This window comes from Diadema setosum, chromosome 1 (genome assembly GCF_964275005.1).
Source record: "Diadema setosum chromosome 1, eeDiaSeto1, whole genome shotgun sequence".
NCBI lineage: Eukaryota > Metazoa > Echinodermata > Echinoidea > Diadematoida > Diadematidae > Diadema > Diadema setosum.
The window spans coordinates 24839097-24861962 of NC_092685.1; the positions used below are offsets into that span (position 1 = coordinate 24839097).

Below are 22866 nucleotides of genomic sequence, written 5' to 3' on the forward strand. Positions count from 1 at the left end.
GTTGGGCCTCTAGTTCTTAGGAAAATTCAATACAATATGGATCCCCTACCCCTCTCCCCTCCCCCGCATTTCTCTCTGACAACTCCGATTTTAATTTCAGGCTGTATGTGGTATATTATCTTCATCGACAACAGTACATTGTAGACACCTATCGAACGAGTGGATACAACGATGCGCTTAAGTGAAGACACTCAAGATCATGTGGGTGTTCAAAATGTTTCACTTAGGCTATGACTCTGATTTTATAACTTTTTTTTTTTTTTGAGGGGGGGTTATATTTTTGGTACATGTATTCTTTCCATTTGCTAGTTGACAAATGTCTTATTATTTCTATGCTGTACAACTTGGTGATCAATGAGATGGCACTGATAACATCTTATACTTAAGAAGTATAAGTCTTATATTTAAGAAGTATTCACTAACACTTTTGGGGTTGTAAACATCGAAAAAAGAAGTCTATTGCATGGTGATGAAGACTTTAACAACATTGTATATTCTGAAGAGTATCAAAACATGTTCATATTTTGTTTCAACTTTGTAATAAACTTTATTATTACATGTAAGTGATTTCTGGAGCTTTAATATATTTTGTATTTTTTTAGATTATAAGCATATGCAGATTTTTGGCTGTTCATAGAATCTATTATTCATAGAAGGTTTGTATATGTTGCCTTCGGGGTTGTAGAGTGCATTGGACTTAACTATGAACATTCTAGAAACTTAACATGAAGTGAATGCAGAATACTTATATATAAAAATTCATCTATACGCTGTAAATGTTCTATTTTGCTACCATGTATGTCTGCCATGATATCTCTGTTGTTTGTCAAGAAGAACTATAATGAATTTTGTTATTTTTTGAATCTTATTTTGTAATGATTCATTTCTTTAAATGTTAAAGTCAATGCAAAGAAAAAGCAAACAAACCTGCTTCTTAAGATATTTATGAAAACCTTTCATGTATTCATCACATGTGCGAAGTAGGAAGAAACATTTGTTTTCTATCATTTTTGTTGTTTGGGGGATTTTTTTTGTTACTGTGCTTTCAGCAGTTTTGATGGCAGGAGAGGTTGGGCAGTGCCAGTCTATACAGAGAAACCATACTAGGTGTATGTGTTTTCCACTGTGACTGGAGCATGCTTGTAAAAGGAGTTGATGCACCAACCAAACATTGATATGTGGAAAACATTATGAATTGCTTTGATTCACATGCAATAAATATTCAACTACTTATTGGTTGTGAATTTACACCATGAAATTGCCCTAATGTGAAATTCTGTCACTTCTGCTATTAAAAGAAAAAATAAATAAATAAAAGGACATGAACCTTGATGGGAGCTTAGTCTGTGAGGTATGTGTTGTATGACCTAAATTGCCATGTGAAACATACTTGAACATATTTCTTGGAAACAAAAATGAATGATGTCTTAAAAATCTTTGTCTAGAGCCAGAGTCAACGGCTCTGTTTGTGTTGATATGATTATCAGTAGACCAATTGTGGCCCCTCTGCTTGTCAAATTGAATTTCAAATCAATTTTGATTTACATCGTAATTGATGAAAGTACTTGCTGTATCTTCTATAGTGTCAAAGCACACTAGGAAAAGTACTTGATGTATTTTCTATAGTGGCAAAGCACACTAGGAACATATTTTTGGTGGAGTTTTATTTTTTTCTTGTAAATTCTATCTTAAAATATTACCTTTATGTTAAGCGTTGGGTTTGGTGTGTTTATAATCCTGTAAACTCTGTTGCAAAGTTTTCATGATGACTATGCCATGCTTCAAGTGGTAGGATTTTAAGAAATGAAGTACAACCTTAAGCGGCAGTTTTGCAAACTAACATAAAATTCTGAGTGATAGATAGATGAAATACATTATGATTGGCTTTGGGGAATGCTTTCATAAGTGCAACGGTACCTCCATTTTGTTTTTATCTCGGCATGAGTTCTCTGCTCTGTTTGAGCTGTCTGATGCCAGAATGTGCTACGCAATATGAGCTCTGTATTCAAATAAGAATAAATGTTTTGTGTCGTAATGCAAACAAAAAACAACAACAACAACAACATGGGGAAAAAAAAAACCTTTTGTCTTGTTTTCTCATGGTTGATGATGCAAATCATTGATACTCAAAAGGGACTGATTTTTTTCTCGAATTCTTTCTGTTTTTACCATTTCCTGACAAAAGGAGATGTGATCTATCATATTTTACTGTATTCATTCTGCCTCAGTCTGAACATTTGCTTCATGAAAAGTGTTCAAACTACAGCTCTGGTTAAGTGTTAGAAAATACCAAAGAACTGATTTAGCAGTGGGACATTAATACATAAAGTCAGTGGAGAATCCAGGTTTCGCTGGTTATGGTTGGTGTACTTGTATTGAATTAGGTTCACCTGTTCCAAGGAATTTGGTCCCAATCCAATTAGGACTTGACCCTCTGCCCATTCTTCTTTTATAAAGAAGAATTAAGATTGAAGAAGCACATCACATCAGTTTGAGGCCATGCTAGTTTTAGGAAAGTTACCAAAGAAAACCAAGCACATTATTAATTTCTCATGCATTAGTTATAAAATGGTGACAGGATAAACTAATAGGTTGAGGAAAAATTAAAACCTTTGACAACATGAGCTTATTGAAACAGTTTGAGAGTTGAGGAAAAATTGAAACCTTTGACAACATGAGCTTATTGAAACAATTTGAAACCATGTTTCAGTGCTAAAGTACCCACATGATTTTGGGAAAGAAAGAAAAAACAGTAATCATTACTGTACACAATGCAACGTGAATGTTTGTGTTTGTAGCTTTACAGTACAATATCTTCATGGAGTTTTTGAACATTATCTATTGGTGCTTATGTCTACTGCAATGCTCTTTGACCTCAAAGTCCTTATTGCATGGGAATCTACAAACACCACATAATTATAATTCTACAAAAGAAAGAAGAATGCTTATTTTTTTCTTTACATCCCATGCCAAAGTGCATACCATTGATTCAAAAACACTTTCAAAAGAATGCCACTGAGTTTCTGTAGGCATCAATTATTATTATTCAATATCATTATTATTCATTTGGCATTTGCAAGACAGTACAAGTGATAACAGATAAACAAACAAAACAAGCGAAATACAAGGGTACAAGATGTCAAGCTTTCCCTGGTAGGCTCCCCCAAGTTGCCGGGTTGGAAAAAAAGCAATTAGATAAGCCATGTTACAAACAGTCATGCATCCTGGCTTTGAGGAGACTGATGATAAGCGCTGCTAGTGAACTGTTTTCCTCTTACCCGACAATTTTGCAGCCATTCAAATGTGGTATGCATGCATTACACATTCGCTCTACCTGTCGAGCAAGTTTTGCGTTGTGCAAGCATTCTGGTGTGAGGAGAATCCTGTGATACTCGCGTGTGTATAAAAGTTTTAATGTGTAACAAATTTTGTTGATTGTTTCCCACTTATTCTTGTAATGCTTCTTCTGTTTGCATGCATCTGTAGAGAACCATCTCTATACAACAGCTAACTTAGTTAGCTTTCTGTGGGTTTCAAAAGTTTTGTCATTATTGTGCTACGAGTTGGTGGTAGCATGTGTGTTAAATAACAACATCTCCAGTGTGACTTAAGTCAGTTTAGAAAAGTTGACTTAAGTCAGTTTAGAAAAGTGACCACAAGAAGTTGCTCTCAAAGATCTTAAGATAAATAAAAGGATCATTCCTTGATGAATTCCTGTCCAGACCAAATGACAAGTTTTGCATCTGTTTTGACTGGTGCCACACTGATTAGACATTGTGTCGAACACCTACTATATATGTCAATAGACATTCTGTTGAAAATTTCCGGCACAAGTGCTCGCTTGCTTGGTCGTACGCCAGTCAAGCAAGATTATGAGTCTGAATGAAATCTAACAACTTTACATCTTGAATTGTGAAGGAAAAAAAGGTTATTGGTATGTATAGATTCAGACTCGGTCTTGCTTTCAAAAATGATTTATTGAAAGTGAGTGGACATTGCTGAACTCAGGATGTCGTGAGGTGTATATATTATATTGCAATAACGAACGAAGACTTACTGCATTAAAACGACAAATGCTCTTACATGGCTTCATAATGGCAGGAGAGTTGTCAGAAATCTATTTGTCTCTTTTATCCATGATGTCAAATGAGGTTCACTGTGAAAGCATGCTTTTAAGGATGTAAATGAGAACGGAAAAGAGTGTGCAAAGATCTTTACAGATATTTGGGATGTGTGTTTGTTCAGGTGATGCTTGTTATTCCGAAGGTTCATTAATCCAAAAATGAACTAAGGTTTGTTATTCTGATGGTTCGTCAATCCGAAAATGGGGAAAAAAATGTTGTTCCAGAGGTTCTTTAATCCAAAAATGAAAAAAAAAAGAAGAAAAAGGAACGTACTGATTAAAGGGTGTGTACAATTCTGGTTGAGGTGAGGATTTAGCTTTTAATGTTTTGCGAGATATTCAGAAACCACTCTATGAGATGTCAAAGAGCATGCAATTCTTAGGGGTAACAAAAGTTTATTTGATGAAAATCGGTTTTGAAATGGCTGAGATATCCAAAAACATGGTGAAACAAAGAGATCCTAATAAAAGGCGTGGCCTGTCGCCTTTTATTATTATAACTTTTATGGATATCTCAGCCATTTGAAAACCAATATTCATCAAATAAACGTTAAATCCTTAAAATTAAATACTCTTTCATATTTCATAAGAGGTTTCTCATTATCTCACTTAGGAATGTTCAAAACATGAGTCCCCACCTCAACCAGTACTGTACAGTCCCTTTAAAGGGGAAGGCTAGTAACTGATTAGTGGGAATCAGTGGAAATGCTGGGAGATGATTGTTCCAATCCTTATGGGATTCATTCAAGAGTTCATTGTATATCTATTGTTGTGTGAAAATGATTTGCTTCAGAACGGTCTCATATTCAAGTAATGTGCAGATTGGATCGCTCCGTCACTGACCAGGGACGCTAACCTGGGAGCATTAAACTGCACATTACTTGAATATGAGACCATTCTGAAGCAAATCATTTTCACACAACAGTAGATATACAATGAACTCTTGAATGAATCCCATAAGAATAGGAATATCATCTCCCAGCATTTCCACTGATTCCCACTGATCAGTTACTAGCCTTCCCCTTTAACCTTCAGAATTGCGAACCTTATTCCGCATAACAAACTTTTTTTTTTTTCATTTTTCAATCAACGCACCATATTTGATTTTTGGATCAACAACAAACCTTTGGAATGACGAACCTTATATAATTTTTGGAATTATGGACCTCCGGAATGAGCATTATTATTTTGTTGGTGATTGTTTGTGTGTGTGTCTTGCGTGTGTGTGTGTGTGTGTGTGTGTTAGTGTTTGTGTAAAGTCGAGTGTCAAATGCAGTTGTTTGGAAATATTTATTCCCTTTTAAGTTTCAAAATTTTGAACATTCAAACCTTTTAACATTCAAAATTTGAAAGAATTTGACAAAGTATATAGGAATGAATGATATTGATGCAACAACAAACACAGGTTTCATGTCATTCTTACATAACTCCTGAATAAATAAGGTAGATTTTAATGTAAAGATGATTAATCATAATGATTTTATCAGTGTGAAAATGGGAAAAAAAAAACTTGTCAGAGGCAAACATATCGCATGTAAATATGTCAATGGTTTCAATATCAAATTTAAGAATCAGAAGGGTGCAGAATGTTAGAAGAAATGAATAGAAATTGATATATGACACTTCATGTTCAACATTTTTGTTAACGCCTACACATCTCGACAGATAAATAAATGAAAAATAATGGCGAGGCAGTGGACACATTACATTAGGTTTGAATCATAGAGATTGATCTCTACAGATTGAATTCATTTCTTCTTTTCTTATACAGTTGTCAACCATTTCATAAAATTTGTAGGACAAAGTGTGGGGGGAGGGAGAAGAGTATATATGCCATTTATGTTCCCACACATGCTGGGGAAAAATATATATATGTATATTATCTATGTATTTATGTTTGTGTGTATGTGTGTGTGTGTGTGTGTGTGTGTGTGTGTGTGTGTGTGTGTGGCTTTAATCAGCCAAGGGGAAAGGATTCCATACTAGAAAGAAGTGACAATACAAATAAATTATTCCTAAATTGAAACAAGTGTAGGATAAAAATTAGCAAAGAGAAAAAAGAAACAAAAGAAAAAAAGTTGTGCCGAGAGGAAAATGCATTACTGTGTGTATGTGAACTTTTCAACTCTGCCGTTAGAAAAAAAAAATGAAATAAAACTGAGATATCTTTTAATGGACATCCGTCAAAAGGAAAAAATACTATAGCTCCATGATCACATTCTATGTGTAGACTTTGCAGTTGAATTGTTAAAACATTAATGAGTGGAATGAGCCATTAAATCAGATTTGGAAATTTTATGTGTGTGCGCGAGGAATGTTATAGTTGGCGGCAAATTGCTGTGTTTGATTCATGATTTATTGTCCAATTGAGCTGTAGCATTTGAGGAAAACGTGAACACGTGATTTGATGTTCCATTCATACATTATGACTATGTAGTGTTTTCTTTTTATAAGGGTAGTTGTTTCTGGTATAGTTCATTCATCTTTTTGAAACATTGACACTCATTCTAGAAGAGATGCGTCATGATCAGGGATATTTATTATATTCCAGATTGAATACTTGCTATACGTAATCGATTATCGGCAAGTTAGACCACTTTTTTTCTTCATTTCGTATTTGATTTTATTGCTATGAGTAACATGTGAGCACAATGACACTTCGATTAATAGAGAAAACGCAAATGACGCTCTTGTTCAAGAGTTCAATGTATATGGATAGTGGGTTTTGTATACTGGTCGGACGTCCATGTTTGATCCTAGAGATCGAAATGACCCAATAACTTGAAATTTCACTAAGAAATTGTTATCTTGAATTTGTTAGCAAGTAAATGCAAGCATACAAGATTTCTCCCGAAAAGAGAAATTTTCTTCACTGCTAAAGTTGTTATGATATAGTATAGAATTTTCCTTGGCCATTATTGCCCTAATCGGGTATTTTCATTCCTTGCATGTATAGCGCTCGGATATATTTCCGCCTCCATTTATCATTCAATAGGTATAATAGGCCTACGTTGTTTTGGGTTGTTGTTTTTTTTTTTTAGACATTGTGATATAAATTAGTGGCTTTCATTTGTTTGTTTGTTTTTTCGTTATGAGAACGGAATCATTCCAATTCGCCTATTAGATTATCGCGAGGAAAACGGCCATTCAAGATCGTGGTTAATTATTAACGTTAATTCAATTTCGCACATCTGTCGAAGAATTTAGCATAAGATATTATAGGTTTTCCCATCCATTTTCGCACTTTTGTCATTCAGTTTTAAAGATTTATTATTCAATTTCGTCCCTAGAAGCCCGTGGAACGCAAATCCTAACTTCAATTTCGTCAATTGTCATTGTAATTCGTTTTTCGTCAAACATTTTCGAAGACATAGCATTCAGAATCGTTAGTTGTCATTCAAATTCATCCCTCCCGCTACTGGATCGCAGAATGTGAAGATCAGATTCGTCTTTGTTCACACAATTTCACGAATTTTTCATTCAAATTAGTCAGATGTTGTCGATTCTTTATTTTGATGGTGAAACAACATTAAGCCGACATATTTTTACTTTCTCTCGTAAATTGTATCGTTACACATTATTCCCTAACCATTTGCTTAGACAATACACACAAAAAACATGACTGCCAACCAAAATTGATTGAAGGATAAACGACAGTCAAAGGTCAAAACCCAGGACAGTATGTCAGTGTCACATTTTGAACTTTAACTCGTAATGTTCAGGTTTTCGCATCATCTTGCATGAAGCAAACTTTAAATTTTGTACCCTGGAAAGTAGCAAACATAATATTATGCTATCCATTCTTTGGCATTAAACAGGCTACAATTCTACACTTAAATTTTGTCTTTAATCATGTTTCCGTGGAAATCGTTTGTCAGTGTTTTCATTTGCGAGACGGTACGTCTGTGTGTATCACTGTGTACTCGGATTGCTTGTGTGTGTGTGTCTGTATCTGTGGTTCTGTGTGTGTGTGTGGGGGGGGGGGGACACTTGTGTGTATGTTAACTCCTGAATGTAAAATGTGAACGGTTACAGAAAACAAAATACATGAATGACTGGAAAATCACACCGGATAGAGATATGAGACGAATATGAATTAAAATTTAACGAAAATGATTGACAAAAGACGAAATCGATCCTGCTGTTTTGAGTGCTGCGAGTGAGACTGACGAATTTGAACTGTAAATGACGAAAATGTATGCCAAATGACTAAATTGAATGGACTTTATTTGAAAATGAACGACGAAAGACGAATTTGAAAGTAAGATTGGCCTATTCCCGACATCCTGCGACGAAATTGAAATAAAGATTTGTGAAATTGAATGAAAAAAGTTTGAAAATGAATGGGAAAACCTATATTTACAATGAAATGCCCGAGGAAAGCAAATAAAGCAAACACACACACACTCATACAAGATATAATTATGTATGTGCATTATATATATATATATATATATATATATATATATATATATATATATATATATATATATATATATGTATATATATATATATATATATATATGTTGATAAGGTAGTCCACGTGTTGGCAAGATAAAAAGATAAGTAACAAAGCTGCAACAAAGTTCATGCTGTATTCACCAACGGTTTATTTCTTCACACAAATTTTCGAGCGTCTCGCCGCCCTTTCTCAAGTGTTGATACTGAGAGAACAATAACAAAATTTTGTTATTGTTCTCTCAGTATCAACACTTGAGAAAGGGCGGCGAGACGCTCGAAAATTTGTTAAAACATTAATTAGTGGAATGAGCCATTAAATCAGGTTTGGAAATTTTATGTGTGCGCGCGAGGAATGTTATAGTTGGCGGCAAATTGCTGTGTTTGATTCATGATTTATTGTCCAATTGAGCTGTAGCATTTGAGAAAAACGTGAACACGTGATTTGATGTTCCATTCATACATTATGACTATGTAGTGTTTTCTTTTTAAAAGGGTAGTTGTTTCTGGTATAGTTCATTCATCTTTTTGAAACATTGACACTCATTCTAGAAGAGATGCGTCATGATCAGGGATATTTATTATATTCCAGTGTTGATACTGAGAGAACAATAACAAAATTTTGTTATTGTTCTCTCAGTATCAACACTTGAGAAAGGGCGGCGAGACGCTCGAAAATTTGTGTGAAGAAATAAACCGTTGGTGAATACAGCATGAACTTTGTTGCAGCTTTGTTACTTATATATATATATATATATATATATATATATATATATATATATATAATATAGACAGATTCATATTCATTTGCTTATCTATTTATGATTATACTTATTCGAGAGTGCTGGTTTTAGAAGTTTAAAGGCCAGTCTAGTTTTCAGGTAAGGATGCCAATTCCATGTAAAGCTTTTTCATGTCTGTTTGGCTTGTATTTGATTTTTTTTTTTTTTTTTGCGATTGTTGCTCTCCCTCTGTCTCTCTCCCTCTCTGTCCCTTCGTATCATGGTCAACAGATATGATGAGTGTAGGTTTTTATTTTGTTACATCAGAGTTATTAACATGACACAGAAAAAAAAAACCCCACAATTATTGATCACCCATTCACGCACTATGATTACCGAAGTATTCATAATGATATACATTATAGTGATCACGGAACTATGATGGAAGCTCGTTACTGCCACCGGGAAGACTGAAAGACAAGATCTGAGATCTCGTCTTCTCGACCTCTCGGGTCCGAGAAGGCAAGAAGACAAGATCTATAACATCTCATCTTACCTCGGAGTCAAGAAACAGTCAAGAAGACTAGTGTGCGATTATCATGAGGTTCTTCGAATCACATCACTCGTATCCAAACGCAAATGTGACCACGATCCACTTCCATCACTAAATAAAATGATCTGGCTCAGTCGGTAGCGACTGCCTCCGGATCCAGTGGACCCTGGGTTCGATTCCCCTATATAGTCTATCTGTGTGTTATAATACCTTTTCCTCCAGTAAGATGCAAAACACTCTCTCCCTCAGTGTAGATAGGTCATTAAGAGGTTCCACGTGTGACAGCGAGTCACAACTCATGCACGCAAATATAGATTCCGCTTTGAACATTCCTTATCATCGAAAAAAGCAGGGTGCATTTAACCCGGTTAACAAAAGTGGTCTCGCGCGCCTCACGTCAGACTGGACCCCATGGAAGACCAGCTGATTTATGGGCTACCCAGCCATCTTCTCAATCTCAGATGAAAATATGAAACAAAAAACAAAAACAAAAACAAAAACAAAAACACACAAACGAACGAACAAACGTATGGTCTGCAAAGTTGCACACGTAAAAGATACTCCCAGAAAGTGACATTGGAAAAGGTGCAAAGTTTTAAAAACATATTTTTCTTATGAGAGTGTATATGCGGAAATAGCTTGCTTGAATCAATCTAGTTCCTATTTACATGCAATATCTTACAGTAGTGTTGCTCATTTTCCCTGAAACCAACACAGAATCGCTGTTGTTTCATTATAGGTCCTTACAGTTCTGTAGTTTTTCAGTACGCCAGGACAAAACCGGACAATTTCTCTCAAAATCTCGATTGTTGGTCGTTCAGAACTATGATCTTTCTAGCTCCAGCACAAAACAAGTCTTCTCTGTCCGTATTAGAGTGACTGACAATCCAGCCTTCTCCCTAAGCCGACCAGAGGAAGATTTTTGTTAACCCTATCAGTATAAGTTATCACTCTTCTTTTGCTTTAAAAAAAAAAAGAAAAAGAATGGAGACTGTTCATACTCTCATAGTAATTCGTTTTCCCACAATCATGACGATGTCAATGAGACCGTAGACTTCTTAAAAATGTAATGAGGAAATTAATTCTATCACGAAATATCACATCCCGTACTTTCATTCTTAATTTTCTTCAGAATAGTTACTTTGTTGCATTACAATCATCATGTCCTGGCAAGTCAGGGGGTTTTCTTTGAAATACTTCCCGGTCAAAGCTGTTCTCCAATTTTCTGAGTATTAGGCAAAACAGAGTGGCATCATATTGCCTATTCACGCTACAAAAATTACTTTTAATTTCTCCCCGACCCAAGGAATTACTTGTAAATTATATTATGGCTAAAATGGGTTGCATGCTAGTTGCGTCCTTGCGACCTTCACTATATTTGCATAGAGGGTGACAGATTGATTAAAGAGAGAGAGAGAGAGAAATCAGTCATATACATCTTCAGACCATGTATTATGTAACAAGCACCAGTAGCCTAGTCTCCATTCCTAGTGCCCTGCTTCTAAGGATTTTCTCCAGAGTTGAAGAGGCATTTAGCGAGTGTAATCCCCCTTGGCCCTTACAATCTCACTTACAAACCTGCAGTCATCTGTCATGGTACTGCCGAAACAGTCGTATACAAAAACTTGTTTAATGATACTAGTGTCTTTCATTTTGAGATTGAATGTTGAGATAAAGCAGATTACAGGTACTAAAATACTGTCTGCATAAATCTGCCGTGTCATTGGTAAACACCCGGCACCCATCCCCACTGCACCCGCAGCAAGCTCATCATCCTATCCACGTCCACGCAGTGCATAAAGCGCCAAGCGCAAGCACTGTGTGGCAGGATCATAGAGGAGCGTGATTGTTGATCGAGTGTTGTAGTCTTTCTGCTGCTGTGACAGCGATGGCAGAGCCATATTACGAAGACGCACTGTCCACATTACTGCAAACACTCAAGTTCCCTCAGATCCCTAATCGTGATGGAGAACCCGGGGTAAGCTTTCAAATTGCAAGGAGCACTATGCTCCATTTTGATATCATATCAAATCGATATATATTTTTACCGTGTTGTTTTTGTTTTCAAACAGTCCCATGTATTGTAAATTTTGCTGTAACCCGATAAATTTTATTCAGCTGTAGACAACTCTAAATTACGTTACCAATCGCGACCACTGATCTCTATCGGAAATGATTTCCTATACTATAGAGATCATTGATCGCAACGCGGGTGTTCGTAAAAAAGTCTAGGTCTAGAAACTCAAACTAGATCTAGATCTAAAGTAATTTACCATCCAAGTATTAGAAATCTAAACGTAATTTAACTGTTTAGTAGGGTCTTCACACTTAAAGAATTGATACTGACACTGACAGTGACACTTTGTTAACACTGCACTGCAAAGCAGACTTCAGTTCAAGTCTTTACTCTTCATACATCTTATGGCAACCTTGGTATGGTTGGTAAAAATTGAAACAAAAATCTAATCAAAAAAGAAAACTAATTCAAAACTTCATAGCATAGTCTGTCATAATTTATCATGATTGTTTTGTTTATTTTTTTTCCTGTCATCTGTACAGGATTGGGTGTATACAAGAAGGAGAGAAATGCAGGTACAGATTCTTTTTTTTTATTGTGTGTTTGTGTTTGTTTGTGTGTGTGTGTGTGTGTGTGTTTAATACTAGAGTATTTAGTAGTCCACAGATATCCACAGGAGGAAATTTAACTGCTTCCAATCAAAGGATGCCTTTGTGATTAGATCAAATGAAAACTTGAATGCTGCTCATCAAAGCATTACTGTGATTTGAGCTAAGAATATGCCAAGAAATTTATACTGATATATAAATCTGCACCTAATTGTACATTTACTATTGTTCAACCAGGGAGGTGGAAGAAATCTTTCTTCCACCTCCCTAGTTCAGCATAAGTGCTATGTACACATCTGTGTACAGTGCTGCGACTCCATTGTTCCTCATGCATGTATTAGTGTTGTTGGTTTTCAGCAATGTTTAACAGCTATTTACAGCTGTATGTCTGTGCCAGCTCAAACACCTACATGAATGAGACTTGTTATAATTGTGCTTGAAGGGGGAAAATGTACACAAACAACTATGTTTCAGTCACTAGGAACACAAGTTTTGTCACCGAAGCTATATATGTAGGATTTATGCCCCAAGTTGGCTACATTCTGTGTATGTTCTGCATCATCAAAAAAGGAAAAATCAGAACAAAACACATATTAGTATAATTGAAGTGTTATCAATTGCTGAAAATGTTGCGATTGTTTAAAAAAAAAGAGAGAGAAAGAAAAAATCAAATTCTTGTTTGTTCTCTAATCAGAATGACTAACTGTAGTTCTGAACTGATTAACATGTGTCTCGTAGATAAATGCAAACACCATGGACTGCTACATTGTATTTCCAGTACTAATTGACAGCATGGAGTCTACCATACAATGTCTTGTGGTAAAATGTTGATGCTGATGTGAGCTTTAATACAACTTTACACACAAGGTTTTCTGTGGATTCATGATATGGAGTTTCTCTGAAACCCCAAATACTGATATTGTTTTGCCATAAATGTTGATTAATATGGTCTAAGAAATACAATTCTATAGTTGACATTATCTATCTCTGCAGCAGTCTCCATTTTATGACAGAATTGCTGGAAATCTTGTAGTTGCTGCAAGTAAGCAGTGATAATGCATGCATATAAATGTATGATGAGAAACATTTGTTAGCCTGCTTTCAGGAATATCAACATTGTTCATCCTGTAGGAAATTCTTCCAGGATTATACCTTGGACCATATGCAGCTGCTACAAAGAGCAAGGTATGACCCTACTCCTTGAATTGAGACTAGAAGTAGAATGTACCTGTGTGACATGGTCATTTGTATAAAAGACAGAAGCAACAGCTCATTGGCAATCTGAGATATTTCTGACAAATGATTAGAGAGTTCATAATGTTTAAATAAGAAGACATGACATTCTGTATTCACCTCAAAATAATTTCCTTGGTCATGTGAATGTGCATGCCTTTTACAAGTTACCTCAATCACTTAATTTCAAGATCAAAGAAAGTACAAAGTTACAAATTTACTTGTTGTGAATTGCACAAAGTAGTTTTTTTTTTTCTTTCTGAGATTCAGCAAATTCACATATTCTGCAATCTGCACATATAAATGGACATTGAGGTCACATTTACACTACCATGACACCTCTTTTGCAAATTCTGTCAGACATCACATTGTTTAGAACTCACTAACATTGGAATTGCTTCCGTTTTGTTGGTATAGTGTAATACTGTATGATTTACTGGATACACTTCATGCACTTCTTTGTAAAAACATTATCGGTATGCATGCTCATCCACTTACAAGTGTGGACACAACCTACCCCGATAAATTTCACACATGTTTATAGATGACACAGATGTTCAGTTTCGGAGGTCATCAATATAGATGAAAGTACAAGCATGAACCTATAAGCAGAATGCTGGCTCATGAGCTTCAGTACAATGCCAAAATAATAGAGACCTGAAACAAGTGCATGACATTTACCTTGCATTTGATATTTTGTGACAGATTACAACTGGCAAATATGCTAGGCATGCTGTGCCATAGCAAAAGGAAAAATAAAAGTTCACTGCTTAAACGTACATTTATGTACACAGTGCTAATGTCATTGGTGCCTATCAATACACAAAGACTTTATTATGTAACTTTATATCAGTGTTCTTTATGTGTGAGAGTCAGCCATATCATACACATGTGGTATGGTTCAAAGTTTTGTAAATATCTTGTTGCTCTTACCTATTCTACTTTATCCTAGTTACCTGTCCTACTGGAGCATGGGATCACCCATATTTTATGCATCACCCAGGCACCTGAAGCCGCGCTAATCAAACCAAACTTCCCTGACAGATTTCAGTAAGAAAAACAGTTGATATATTTATTTCTGTAGAATGTAAAGGAAGATGTAAATTAAAACAACCAGATTGCTGCTGATATTCATGTTTCGTACATGATGATTTTTGTCAAGCCCACCGGAGGTGTGGGGAGACTAATACCCCTTTTCTTTTCAATTTCACTAATTGACTTCTGTCTCTTTGTTGATTTGTGTTAATATCAGCCAATCACAATTGGATATTCAGAGACTTATGTCTGATCTCAACTTTAATGCAACAGGTCCCTGGTTTGTTTGGAGGAAAGTTTTGTGTTGTTTTTTATTTTTCCCCTAGCATAGTAATAAGATTGGCCTTTTTCTACCCTTCATACTGTGGTATGATCAACAATATTCAGATTGTGATTGAATGAGAGATTGTGATTTTCAGTTCTAGATAAAATATTGTGTGAAACACAGAGGAATGGCAAGAAATATTTGTCAGGAATGTTTCAGTGCTTGCTTTCTGGGATACCTCCTGGCTTGCAATCTTTGTGTGTGTATTGGTACTGCTGGCCTTAATACCTTGTGGCCTCCAATCAGTCTATCAGAGGTATCAATCCACCCACGTAAGTTTGTTTAAAGGGGAAGTCTAGGCAATTTTCATAATTTCACATCATGTGGTACGTAAATCGACACCTCCATGTTTAGATTTGTGGAATTAATTGTGGTCCCTGAACAGAGAAACCAATACCTAGAAAAATGTTAAAACAAATTACACTGAACCAGGATGATGATATAGGAGCTTCACCATAAGAATGCATGAGTTGGGGCTCACCATAAGAATGCATGAGTAGGAGGCTCACATATTTCAGAAATGTAGCAATGTAATTCCTTTATAATACCGCTTGCGTAACAGTGTGAAATTCTCGCAAAAAGCTCCTGCTCACACTGCAGAGCCCTGTCAGAAGTGCACTGTGGGACTGAAACTCTGTACCTTGTATTACCAATATACGTTGTATGGCTGTTATTTTAAGTCTGAAAATCAGCTGGAATTCTCCTTTAAAGTTGTTTTCTGTAACTTTGAGTGTTGACATTTACTGTATACGCCATGTATTTCGCGAGTCTAAATTTTTGCAAATTGAGACTTTCCGGTGATTTCGCAAGTGGTTAAATTCGCGATCGTGGAGTCCAGTAATGAACGGAGAAATGTGTACGCGTACGTCGCATTCATATCAGGATCAGAGTCAATATTTTCATGTGTTTTTAATTTCGCGAATAGTAGCTGACTCACAAAACTCGCAAAAATAAAAACCTCGCGAAATATTCGGCGCATACAGTATAAGTCTAGACTGCCCTGCTTGACAAAATACATTGGACAAGAACGATAGGAACAGAGATATACAGGAGTGACATGGGGAGAGACAGACAGAGACAGACAGACAGACAGACTGACTGACTGATAGACAGACAGACAGACAGACAGACAGACAGACACAGAGAGAGTGCAGACATGAAGATAGAGGAGATAGGTTCCACAGCAGAGCAATGACTTCTGAGGCCAAGAGATACCACTGTTTAGTATCCTTCACATGCTGTTTCTCTGTGCTCCAGATATCTTGTCCTGGACATTGCAGATAACGCCATGGAAAACATCATTAGACACCTTCCCACGGTAAGTGCGGAATGCTGAAACAACATATTGGCTGAACAGTCCAACAGGTTGCAGTGATAATATGCTTCCCTTGGTTTCCATGCTGATGTGCTTACCTGGTACTATAAATAGCAATGCAAGTGGGCATAAAAACACCTTCCCACAACAGATTGCAGACATCAAGCTGTGATACAAACAGTGAGTGGAATGTGGGTAGGAGGCATTTGTATTGTATTTTCTTCCATTCATGAGCCTCCATTACTACATTTAGATATGTCGTGATTTTTTTTTATTCTTTTTCTTTTAGTCACTCTCTATTTTCCTGTGAATAGAAGTGACTGTTGCTTTCAGATTTTCATATATTTGTTATCAATATGATAGCAATTAGATTTGTTTTTCTTGTGTTTTTCATTCTAACTTGCTTTTTAGAGAAACACTTGCCAAGACACACAATGTGCTGGGCATTATGTGAATTGTACACTACATAGGCCTATGTGCTGTTGTCATATTCTCTCGCAAGGTCTCCAGAGTTCAGATGAAATAAGCAAAAGAATGAAAATGCCAGTACTACTGCACAGTATGGCCAAGAATTGATTTTTGCTTGTTTCTGTGTTCCCACTTTGACCGACTTCCATTTTGATCACCCCATTTTGTGCATGAGGTTGTTATAACTACTGAATTATGGACCCAAACATGATTTATACATCGTTATGTAGAAATCAGTTGATTAGTTGTGGGCCAATAACATTGTCACCTCATCAACTTTGCAGGTATTGTTGCGACTGATGTTATATTTCAACTTTTGTGGAATGAAATTTTCTTTGTTTGTTTGTTTGTGTGTTTGTTTGTTTGTTTGTTTTTTGGGGGGCGCTTGTTTGATATTACTGTATTTATTGAAGTCACCTTGAGCATGGAGTAGAGTTTCACTTTGAGAAGGAGATCATGCTTGAACCCTGCCTAGCATGTAAATTCTTGGGCCAAATGTTTCACTTATAATGTTTGTCATGACCTTGGTGTGAAGATGGGTACCTAGCAATGCTGGAAAGATAGAACCATTTCATGATGATTTTATTGTTGTTATTATTATTAGTGCTGTTAATTTTATTATCATGATTATCATAATCAATGTTATTATATTATTATTATTATTATTATTATTATTATTATTATTATTATTATTATTATTATTATCATTATTATTATTTTTATTATTATTATCATTATTGTTATTGTTATTATCATTATTATTATCCTCATCATCATCATCATCATCATCATCATCATCATCATCATTATTATATCTGCTACTATGACTACTACTAAACTGCTATCATAACCATTATTTTCTGCAGGTGAAAAACTTCATTGATGCATGTCTGCAGGCAGGCGGCAGAGTCTTAGTTCATGGAAATGCTGGCATATCTCGGAGGTAATTCACATCTCATCGCAGAGTCATTGTCTTGGCAGCATTTACACCAAAGAGAAATTTTGTTTTGGACAGTAGTGAGGGATTATATGTTTTGTTGGAAGGTTTGTTTCTGCATGGTGAGACAATGTTATTGTACATCATTTGCAGTGTTCATTGTGTGGTAGTCTACACAAGTGATGACACATTTTCTTTCTGAGTAGAACAGAAAAGTAAATTTGCTATATACTGTTTAACCTCTTTCTTTTCTCTATCTCTTTCTCATAGGCTCTTAGTGACATTTTAAAGGGACTGTACAGTTCTGGTTGCGGTGAGGATTTAGCCTTTAACGTTTTGCAAGATATTCAGAAACCACTCTATGAGATGTCCAAGAGCATGCAATTCTAAGGGGAATCAAAAGTTTATTTGATGAAAATCGGTTTTGAAATGACTGAGATTTCCAAAAACAAGATGAAACAAAGAGATCCTAATGAAAGTCGTGGCCTGTCGCCTTTTATTGTTATCACTTTTTGGGATATCCCAGCCATTTGAAAACCAACTTTCATCAAATAAACATTGAATCTTTCTTAAGATTACATGCTCTTTTATATTTCATAAGAGGTTTCTCATTATCTCACTTAGGAATGTTATAAACCTGAATCCTCACCTCAACCAGTACTGTACAGTCCCTTTAATGTTATTAGAGCTCTATAGATATTGTGAATAATTATTATTATTATTCATTGTCCAGCTTTATCAGTACCCTTTTTAAAATGTGTGTTCCATAGGTCAGTTTTAGTGAGTTTTCAAGAAATCAAAGAGGTATTATTTCCATCAGTCTTGAAATGGTTGAATCTCAGGCCTGATTGTTGCACCCCAACTGCCCAAACTTTTTATAGCACTGCAAAATCGGAGATAAATCAATTCCTTGTCCTTACTCTGAGAGCACTGTTTATCATTTCATTGTAATCAGATGAAGTAAAGTGATACTTTAATTGACCTATAAATATTTCTTCATTCCTCGGGACTTGTATGATCAAAAGCAATTTGACATCAGATATTGAGAGTTGTTATTTCTTTGCTTCTCTTCATTGTATCTTGATAGTGCAGCACTGGTCATTGGATATCTAATGGAAACATATGGACTTAGGTACAGGTATGTAAGACTGAATATGACAAGATGCAGGTATTTGTCACCTGTTTTAATGTTCCAACTGATTGACAAATTGCCCTACATCGACATAGAAAATGTTCTAATGTTCATTTATGTCTCAATCATCACTGAAGTTATTCCAGCAGATTTTGGTATCTCTGTACATTTCTTACATCAATCAAGCATAGTAATTGGAGATAACGAAACCAAGTCCATTCTTCTCTCTTGTCTCAGCATAAACTTGAAATTTTCAGATGCTGTTGATGATGACACTGTTACCCTGTTTACAAAATGCAGCTGTACACTCAAAGTGAAATGTAGTGAAATCACCCATTGTGTATAGTGTATTCAATCATCGAACTTCTTTTTTTTTTTTAGCAATTTTAGGAAGCAATGCTAAAAACCAGCAACCCTGATCCATAATAGACCCTTTTATATGGAGTGGCAGGGAATTGGCTTTATCAACTCCAGCAATCTAGCACTGTCTGCAGCCACTCATTAATGAGCTGCAAGTGTTTTATTTCTAATGAAAATGTGAGTGACACAATCACAAATGCCTGATGCATTTCAGTGTATCACAGTCAGCTGTTCTAAGTTTTCCAATAGAAGTTTTAAACAATTTGTGACTATTATGCATCTCTTGAAATGATGTCATGTGAGTGATATAATCATATGTGTGAGAGATTGATCCTCGTATTTCGTCATTTTGTTGTTGCCATCAGAACTGCATATCACTACGTACAAGAGAGAAGATTCTGCATCAGCGTAAACGATGGATTTGCCAGTCAGCTGAAGGTAAATACTGTAAAACACAATAATATTCACGGCATGAAATTTTTGTGAATAATTGGAGCCGATGGCCTTTTTCGTGGCATGAAATTTTTGTGAACTGCCACTGGCATTCAATGCATATAGTGTAGGTAAGAACTTTTGTGTGCATTTTAATTTTGCGAATCTTGGCTCTCGCGAAATTCACGAAATCATAATGCACGCGAACATTCCTCGTTTTACAGTACATGCCAACCAATGTTCTCTGGCCATTGGTTGAAATGCAATCTGTCTTGTTTTAGAGTTTGCACGTCCCTTTTGCAACCGTGAAAATTAAGAGTCCTTTCATAAGCTGGTGTATTGAAGAGGTAGGTAAGCAGTCCTTTCTTCAGAATAATCATACTTAAAACTTCTTTATAATGGAGGGGAAAATAACACTATAGATTTCCAGTGAATTTATTTGGACCCCCAAAAACATTCCATTACCATTATTCACAGTATAAAAGGGGAACTTATTCTTGTGTTGCATGAGTTTAAATTTATTTCTTTTTAAAAAACTGTGGTGCATTGCCGTAAAATTTTATACATGATGTTGGGAAACATTATTCTTCAACCATGCAAAATTCTGTGACATACGCAAAAGGGATAAGCGACCTTTAATGGAACTATACATTTTCAAAAGGAAATGTTGACTGGAAATGGAAGCTTTTGGTGGCAAACTTGTGATGTCTCTCATGTGATCATTTACTCCCTAGAGGAATTTGAGCAATTGATGTGCAGCCGTATCAGACTTCCCTGACAATTTCAAGCTCAGTTCACATTTGATTTCTTACTCCTTTCTTTACCATGACTAGTTTCATAAGGAAAGCAACTTTTCTTAGCTAATGATGTCGCATCAAAATCATTATAAAGTTATTGTGTTTGTGTGTGTGTGAGTTGGTGTGTGTGTTGTTTGTGACCTTCAATGCTATCATCCCTTTGTCCTTGTATCATCCATCTTGCAGGCCTACGAGTCCATATTTACGGCTAGAATTCAAATGCAGCAAAATGCATCAGAGAATCTACAATTGGGTAAGACTTCTTCACAGACCATGTGCTCCCTTTTCCTTTTTTTTTTTTTTTTTTTGCCATAACAAATTTGATATTCTGTTAGGGGATAGATCTGCATATCTATACTTCCTGCATTGGAAAATCATATTGAAAGTATACACTGTGTGAGGGTTTATGGAATTACAAGGCAAAGGTCACTGTAGAATTGTAAGTTGATGCTAAATTTAGGAGATTACATGAGAAACTTTGATGGATGCAGTAGCCTGTAGGACTTGTAGAAGTGAAAAACTGTGTATTTAAGTTGTTGATGAAGTATTATGAATTTCTAATATTTCTGTGTCCCCAGAGGCCTTGGGTCTAATGTCAAGGTGGAGCATATTATAAGATTTGCCATCACTGGCAACATTTTTTTTTTCTTGGTAGGGTATGGTTAACCTTCAGAGGAAAGTTAATCATGTTCTGTGGAGCAGATTACGGAGAGGGCAGAAGGGCATTAATTGTGACAATGGAATGCAAATTTTTTACACTGAAATTTTCAGTGTTTTGTGCTCACTTTTCTTCTTGTCTTTTTTAAATCCAAATCCCACTCCAAGTTTTATGTCGTCCACTTTATTTCACACTATTTTGTAGGTCTAGCGCACAAGTCTAAATAATTACATCACAGTAGACATTGGTGTTGTCTTTGTTGTTGTTGTTGTTTATCAAATGGATTGAGCATTTACTTTTGTGTTTTTGTTTTGTATCACTTTGCTTTTTCTAAACAGGAACAAAGCGCCCTCTGGAGGAAGAGGAGATGGAGCCAGACTAACCAGATTTAAGATTCATATTTCATTTAATTCCTGTGCAATGATAATGATGGGCAGCATGTGTGTATGATGTAGAATAGTTCCTGCTTACTTTTACATGCCAGTAATCATTCCATGTTGAATAATGTATGACATATGCATGTGGTATGAGATAACTCTTTGTCACAAGTGTGCATGGGGAAAAAAATAAATATGTAATTGATTGTGTGAGATTCAGCAATGAAGAGTTCTGCATTTTGCCAGTATATTTTCCTACCTGTAGAATGAAACACTGCCAAGCACAGACCGCCGCACATCACATGAACATACACGTATCTATACATGTCTATTATAAATATTACTGCCTTTTGCATAGACAAATGTTTATACTGCATATAATATTAAATGTTTTTCTTTCCCAAAGCTTTTTGCAAAACACAGTTGCAGTCAAGATGCTTTGAAAGCATAATCTGTTACAAGCCTAAAGAAATACAGTATATTATTTGTGTGTGTGTGTGTCATGGTTCGAGGGAGTAGATAATTGTAGGCTCAGGCTCAGATGTAATTGTTCAAGCATCTATTTATATTTTTATAAGATGTCACTTGGCTTACATAGTTGCATGCCAATTCTGCAATACGTAGTGATAAACCTCACGTTGTATGCCCTCACTTACAAAACTGAAAAGCTTTTGTTTCATTTCCTTTTGATTTAGTGCCCATCCTGTATTTATGCACATGTTCTGTTGCTTTATCTGTTCATCCATTTCAATGGAAAACTCCTGCCATAGAATTGAAAAGGGCATGTTCATAATGGAGACATTATAGCATTTATGTAAAAGTATGCAATAGCATGTACATATGCATTCATTATTTAAAAAAGGAAAATAGAATAAGATATGATTAGGCCAGTAAAGGTTCTATTTACATGCACATATTTAGAATAAGTGAAGTCCATGAAGCATTTTGTAGATACTACACATTGACACACACACACATACACACACACACACACACACACACACACACACACACACACACACACACACTGTTTCAGGTGTCAACAAGTACTGGTGTTTGACATTAGTGGAGTGAAGAAGCTCTGTCTGTGAGTCTTGAAATCCTAATTTGCCAAGTTATGGGTGATATTCATCTTAATGTTCATTTGTTCAAAATTATTGTTGCCCTACTTGAATAATTACAATTGTACATCCATGCAAGGTTTTGAGAAAGTAGCTGCAAGGAAAAAAAAAGGGGGATGGGAGTGTGTGAGATCTATCTCTGGTATCAAAATTGATTGAAAAGATGCATCACGGCCTGTGGCAGCAGGTTCATTT

The 22866-nt window shown here is 35.7% G+C and overlaps 1 protein-coding gene across 1 annotated transcript; it reads left to right on the forward strand.

Annotated features, from left to right (window-relative positions):
• Positions 1 to 11702: 11702 nt before the first annotated feature.
• On the forward strand, positions 11703 to 21628 carry LOC140228772 (serine/threonine/tyrosine-interacting protein-like). The gene is made up of 10 exons (XM_072309051.1): positions 11703 to 11834; positions 12416 to 12448; positions 13613 to 13666; positions 14667 to 14764; positions 16332 to 16392; positions 17724 to 17800; positions 18882 to 18932; positions 19652 to 19724; positions 20702 to 20768; positions 21512 to 21628. Exons 1-10 carry the CDS (start codon positions 11745 to 11747, stop codon positions 21553 to 21555), a joined length of 648 nt encoding a protein of 215 aa, XP_072165152.1. The 5' UTR covers positions 11703 to 11744; the 3' UTR covers positions 21556 to 21628.
• The last annotated feature ends 1238 nt before the right edge of the window (positions 21629 to 22866 follow it).